The 7,265-nt window shown below is 38.6% G+C and overlaps 1 protein-coding gene across 1 annotated transcript in view; it reads right to left on the bottom strand.

Moving 5' to 3' along the window:
• Window positions 1–6,474: 6,474 nt before the first annotated feature.
• Window positions 6,475–7,265, bottom strand: part of EIF3H (eukaryotic translation initiation factor 3 subunit H) — an 86,482-nt gene continuing 85,691 nt past the window's right edge. Inside the window, exon 8 of the mRNA XM_032701347.1 lies at window positions 6,475–6,737. Within this exon, the coding sequence (XP_032557238.1) occupies window positions 6,640–6,737 (98 nt within the window). The 3' untranslated portion in view covers window positions 6,475–6,639. The remainder of the gene's footprint in view (window positions 6,738–7,265) is intronic.

Raw genomic sequence — 7,265 nt, 5'->3', positions numbered from 1 at the left:
ATGAGAAATTTCAGTAAGATGCCTGATTCGTACCACTTACTTAAGATAGCTGAAAATTACCATAAATACATAAAAGTAATTTATTTTAACAATGCTGTGATCTAACGACAATTCTTATGACTTCAAAAACATTAACACCAGCAAATGGTATAGGATTTGACTTTTCTGCCAGCATATGTAATTTGTAGACAAACACAAGTCAGTCACTTCACAACCATATACTGGTTTGCTGCCTGATTCAGAAGCCTGTCTTCTCATAAATTACCTGATTTCCCCTCTACAGATATATAAAATTAAAACCTCTAGGTATCCTCCCCAAGTAGAAATCTTTCCTTGGAGAGTGGGAATTAATTAAATATTCACTGAAGTCTTACAAAAATCAATTAGCAAATGGGAGCTTTTAATTTCCAAGTAGCTTGTTTTGACTATGTCAGCCAGTCCAGGATGGATGCTGGTAGTGCATGTGAACCCATATCTGCACAGCTTCTTCTTCACACACAACCTCCCCTGAGCTGTGCACAACTGGTGGTATCAGCATAAATGAAGGGTAATATCAAGCTTTTCTCAAGAGGCAGAGTTTAAGCAGTTATGCAGAATCTTAACTCCTCTCTGGTAACTTCTAAACTCATTGGCCAAGTGCAATGAGATGATATCAGCAGGCTGAGCCACTGAGGTCCCAGGGCAGACCTGCAAAACACGGGGCCCAGGAGGGGGGGAGCAGGCAGTGGCTGGAGCCCTCACGTGGCAGCCAGGACCAGGCAGCTGAGGCGGAGCGCTGGACCAGCACACGCTCAAATGAGGGAGGGTGAGAAACTCCTGGAAAGAGAACCAAAGATCTAATGTGGCAGTTGTGTGTAGGAGTCATTGTGAACAGCTATTTGTGGTTGAATCAAAAAAGACCAAAAAGCCACAAGAAACCAAGCCCATGAACGCTTGTGCTCACACGTGTAACTGTAGAAAGTACTCTTCTACAAATTGAAAGGGTTTGTTTTTTCCCCCTTTATTGCACTAGAAACCTAGATAACTTAGAACATGACTTCAGGAGTCACATTAAAAATTATAAATTGAATATGACCTCGTAGTCCATATAAACAAGTTGTTAACATCATGCAAATTTGTTAACATTGCTGAAATTTGTAATTATTAATCCTTTTGGAAACTAGGTTTTTCATAGCTAGTAACAATGGATTTGCCTGACTTCTGTGTTAAGTTAAATGTTACAGCAATTAATAAGATCAGGCTTTATTTTTTTGCTAAAAAATAAATAAATATCTTGGAAGTCACACATTTGGTCCAAAGCAGAAACTGCTCAAACATTACAATCTGCTGCAAGACAGACAAGCCTTGATCTGCATACTTCTTCTTCTAAAATATGTAAATTGGTCATTGTTAGCTATACTTCCCTCTCAAGCACATTTTTTACCACATCTTGAAAAAGGCAAGTCTATTGCAACTGGTGCATCCCAGTTACATATATTTTCCTGCCTTAGATTCAATCTGCAGGCTAATTATTAATTCTGGTAATGTTAAAGAAGCCAAGTGAAAGATTTGGGAACAAAAAAAAAAAATCAATTCTGTAACAGAGAATACCTACTTTAATTCCTTTCATTTGTTTTTAAACATCAGGATGCCCAAGCAAGCAAACACTCTGTGTGGGGTGAAACCCTTGAGGAGTTCAATCAGCTTTGAACTTTTTAATCTATGGGATGTGGCTCTCCATCACTTTTACTGAGATATGAGATGAAATCACACACTGAATAATGAGAACAGGACACATTTTTCATATAAAACTACATATGTATTAGTCAAATCCAGATGAAGGAAAAAATAAAATCAAAATATTGATGTAATGTATGATATTAAAGAACACCACCCTCAGTGAGAAATTTAACAATTTGATCATTCAAACCAGAATGGAAGTCCTTGTTGCACACATTCTTTTCATCTTATAAAGTTTGGAAGTCTTTAGCTGTGTTTCTGACGGATAAATACATTGCTACTCTTCCTTGTTTATTTTACTGACACTCTAATGCCTTTTAATATCATTGTAAAATAGATCTGGCCATTTTTCCTGACATATAAATGTTTGCTTTAATTGAAATAAGCCATTAACTTTTCTCTCATTAAGGAGCCTTTTGCCAAAACTGTTGTTTTTACAGACATCTTCCCCAGCTCTGTGCAGTTCACTATTGCTTGGCATATGATGAGTTGTGTCAACAGCAATTTGTTCTATCAATTAAAAGATCAAAAATAAAATACAGGCCCAACTTTGTATAAATCTCCTTGCAGTTGTAAAGTCAACATGAAAAGCTTCTGAACAAGTCCCACTGGACTAGTCCCCAGGAGCAGCACCACCATCTCCTGAGCAGTGCCGAGGCATTCAGGGCCATGCAGCTGAAGGCAAGGAGCATGAGAACGTTGAATTTGGGACCATATCTGACACCTGAGCAACTGAAACTTCCACCATGAATGAAATGTTAAGACCATAAAATTTCAAGCATCTTTCCAACTGCAGATACAGCTTTCCAGAAGAATTCATGAAAAGGTAAAGAACAGAGTGACAGAAGGCATTGGATTTAGAGCAGCATGCTCATTTTGCTTAAAAATCAACAAGCTGTGGGCAAAATCCGAAGAAAATTAAAAGAAGCATAAAATCCAAGGGAAGAAAATGCACAGGAATGGAAAATCATGAGGGACATATCTCTCACCCCAGGGCTGTCAAACCAGATGAGAAGCAGTTCTACAGAGAGCAATTCAATTCCTCTTACTGCACACACTGCACATATTTTGGCTGGTGATATTATTTGCATCACCAGCTCCTAACGACGTCTTAACAGAGCACCCGGAGTTCTCTGACTGTCAAGTGAGAGCCATTAAATAGTGCTTGCTTCTTAAAGATACCTCAGATTGTCACCAGTGATTTGTCAGCAGATATTTGTCAGAAGGCAAAAAATCGGACAATACAGACCAACAAGAATGTGCTCAGAAATTTACAAAGTAGAAAGAGCATAAACACAAAGATGTTAGAGGTTCTTTACAGCTGCTACTGGTTGCCAACGCCAATCCCACCCAATGTCCTTGTTAGCATCAAAAATGACATCTGCAAGCTCCCCCAGACCTTCTCTACACTGCCCTCTGTGCAGGTGTTTAGATCTGCACAACCATTACCCATCTTTATCTGGCAGTACCTTATAGCCACACTGGTCAGCTTGGCACACAAGTCCAGACTTTGGCAGGATGTGCAGGAGTAGAAATAAAGCCTCCAAAATGTTTTAAGCATTTTGGGGAACATCATGTGGAGCTGAGAAGAAAAAGTACAAGATAACCTGTGTAGAAGGTGGGAGAGCACCCCAGGTTTCCTCTATGTGGGCAGTCAGCAGCAGAACACTTTACAATTTAGATGGAGTTTGGTTCAACTTTGACAACACCGGAAACAGCGCATCGTATCGTGGTGTCAAGACAATGTCACACCAAGTATGTTTGGATTACAGAAAAACTGTCCCGTTTATTTTCATTTTCCATAAATATTAATGTTAAGGACTAGATTCTGACAACAGCTGTGGCAATTAGCCGTATCTGAGGAATTACTTATTTTTTCAGTTAAACCAATAGATGATCCAAAGTTTAGCATCTTCTCCTATAGCCTGTCCTGAAGACAACCCGGGCTGCCTGTACAAGCAGACATGTTTCAGACTGTTAGAAAGGCTGATTAACCTATTCCACTTTGTGTTGTGATCTAGGAGGAGCACACCATTACTGTGACTACCTCAAACTATTGGAACAGTAACTTTCTAACTCTTTATGGACCAAGTTGCACCCACCTCACCCTTCACCAGCAAAGCCTTTGTTTTGTCTACACATGAAAAGGGCACTGGGAGAGGAGCACCCCCTGGCACTGTACCCTGAGCTAGTGCTGTGGTTAAGGGAGATGGCACTTCACATCCCACATTGGCTCAAATTATCAGTACAATTAGACATTTTACAAGTAGTAGTGAAACAGAGACAGTAAATCTCACAGCAAAATTAGAGCTATATGGGTGAAGATCCCAAGTACTGAACAACTAGAAGAAATGCTGTTCTTCTTCAGCATCAAAACTAAGATAATTGTCACCTTTCAGACCTCACTTTTGAAAGACTGACACTACATCTCACTTAGAGAGCCTGTAAGACTCATGCCAATTACAGCTGGATTCCAAAGTAACATTTTCTCTTACAAGAATTGCAGTTCTGCACAAATAAAAACCAATTACAAACCAGTTAACACAAACCTGCATGGTTAGGAGCCTGACAGGACAGACAACGGCTTGATGCAGACTGTGTGCATAGTCACGAAAGGGAAGGTTTTCCTTCATGTGTGCATTTTGTCTCGTGTTTGTCTGTTACCTGGGGACACTTAGTGGAGATGGAACCACAGGGTAGAGGCCTTGCTTGCCTCTGCAATTGCTTGCTGACCAAAAAGAAGCTCTAAATTTTTAGATGTAATTTTCAGAGACACTCACGTCACTTCATTTTCATTGTTTTACAGAAAAGCCTTTTACAGACAAGGAAGGAGAAAATATAGGTAGTGGTATGGTAATTAGAAAGAACACTTCTTATGGTGAATGAGCTGCCAGCTCACTCGCATTAGGAAAAGAACATGTAAAAGCGAATTTCCAGAAATATAGAAATAGCGGGGAAAGCCCACACTTAATCCAGCACAAAGACACAGTTCTATTCCCATTAATTTTTAATCTCCACAGATGTTGGTTCTCATTTATAGATCAACACCTTCAACTGACTCCACCTCCCTTGCTCAGGCAGGCTTCCTCTAATTATTTCCACCATGACAGAAGACCAAAGTGTGATTCAGAACAGAACAGTCAAATCCTCTGCAAAGTCTACTTACACCTCACCTATTTTTGTATCTTATTTCCCTGTCTGATTCAGGTCTATGCCTCTAGAAGTCAAAAGTCTCTATTGAAGTCTTCCTTATGTCTTCATGGACTTTAATTGACATTTAGCACATTCGATCCGGTCAAAAAATCCACTGATCTTGTTAAACTCCAGCACAGAAGAATATTACTGCCCTCTTTCTCACATTTACATCCTCAATCTTAACGAATTAAAATACACAGCTTGTTTTTAACCTATTCCAAGTATTTATTTTGCTAACACCTCCTTTGCAGACCTCCTAGTACATATAATGTTACTGCTGCTTCCTTCCATGCACAGTCACTACAGAGTCAATCTTCTATTCCCAGTTATCCAGAAGATAGTTTTTCTCTCTCAAATGTCTCAGCCTAATTATCTGCTCCTACTTCTGTTCCTTGGTGGTTATTTTGGTGCTACAGAAAACTAGAAATATTAACACAATTTGAATATTTTTTGTATAGGAAACGAAACTCAATCATGTGGCACTGTAACAGGATACTTAAGTAATCTTTGATTTCAGAGAAGTTCACTGTATGAAAGCTGACACAAAAAGGTGCCCAAACTTTCTAAAGTAAAAGATCAGCCTGGCAATTTGCCAGATACATGAGGACTGAACAAATTTTGCATCCATATCTACATAAATACTGCAATCACTATAGTTTAGATTGGAAAAGAATAAGTTCTTAGTCTAAACTCCAGTTTTCACACAGTTCTGACTTTCCAAAGCATTCACTTTAGAGGTTGAAATACTCCATGCTAGGACCAAACCACACTTCTTCAGCCATTTTAGGCTGAAAGACACGCAAGAAAGAGCTCAAAGGGGGAAAAAAAAAAGAGGAAATCAATGACAGTAACATGTGTGAGCTTCCACATACTAAACCTTTAAATTAACTTTTGTTAAAAAGATAAGTGGCCTGAGTTCAGGAATAAAGGCTCATCCAGATGGCAAAGCTACCGCAGGTGCTGCCCATTTACACTACACTGGCTGCTCCAGGTTGGTTATTTCTGCACTTTCCACCACAAACAATTCAGCAGCATCACTGGGTTGCACAGAATCGTTTAGGCTGGAAAAGACCTTTAAGATCACTAAGTCCAATCATTAGCTGGTTTTCATTCCAATTTTTGACTCCAGATTCTGATTTCGACTCAGTTGGTGGTAGCAAGAGAATATGGGAACCCAGCGTAGCCCAGTATGGTGGGAACCAGTCTCCACATCACACTGGTTTTGTATGGTCTGAATGTGAAGCTCTGTGAAACATTTGATATGGAAGGACCATTGTAGCATACTGTCCAAACAGATTAAAACAAAAATGAACAATTGCCCCAAGTCTCTAGCAAGTTACAGTTGTAACTTCCCAACGAAAACGGGGAAATCTTAAATTTCTTCTGTAAGTCAGCTATACTGAACATTTGCAATATTTGTTTTTATTTCTGACTCCAAGTTAAATAAAACCTGTATTATTTACTATGACTAAACATGAATAACTGCCAAACATTTATAAAACCTGAGTGACCACAGAAAATTCCAGTTCAATAGAGCCACCAAGCAAGGAAACACTAAAATATCATTAAAATTTGCCTTTATTTTTCTTACACGAGAATTCTACACAAACCAAGGTGACTCTGTTTTATAAGACTCTCTTCCCAATTTAATAAATTTTCAAGATGATCATGAACAGTGTAAAGCCGTAAATAACTTTTCCTGTTGAGGGCTACAGCAAAGTTTCTTCAGTTGTTGTAATCCTGGAGAGCCTGAGCCATGAAAAGCTTGCCTAGGTTCTGTGCATTAAACTCCTTAATATTCTGGCAGTAGGTATTAATTTGACCTGTCAAAAAGAAAGAAGAGTAAACCCTTGTCAGTTTTGAAATTTAGAAAAACTGCCTAGAACACCATTTTTCAAAAGCCAAATGAATGCGAATCATTGAGGATTTATAGAAAGAAGCAACCAAAACTGCTCAACTACTCTACACATAGGAATTTTACATTTTCAGGATTGCCAAACAGGTTTGGGAAGAAGAAGAAACTAAATCAGGAGAACAGGTAAACTGTATGCTCAGAAAACCCCTCAATTTTCCTACAATATTACATACAATTTCTGAAAATACATAGGACAATAAAAAGAATAAACAATTTTTGCCGCTGCACGGAAAGCTCAATCACATTAATTCCTCAGTTTAGATGCTTTAAAAATACTACAAGACTGAATTTCAGTTCTGTTCTTATGTATCTGCTGTCCCTACTAAAATATTTGTAAAAAATATTTTTCTGCAGCAGACTGAAAATTGTGGTACTCCTGACATTCCACTAGCCTTTTTTCCACCTAACATTTCACTTTATTCACTATTTCAAGATT

The sequence above is a fragment of the Chiroxiphia lanceolata genome, chromosome 1 (genome assembly GCF_009829145.1).
Source record: "Chiroxiphia lanceolata isolate bChiLan1 chromosome 1, bChiLan1.pri, whole genome shotgun sequence".
Lineage (NCBI taxonomy): Eukaryota > Metazoa > Chordata > Aves > Passeriformes > Pipridae > Chiroxiphia > Chiroxiphia lanceolata.
The sequence above is the reverse complement of the archived record's forward strand: the minus strand, read 5'-3'. Positions and strand labels throughout refer to the sequence as shown.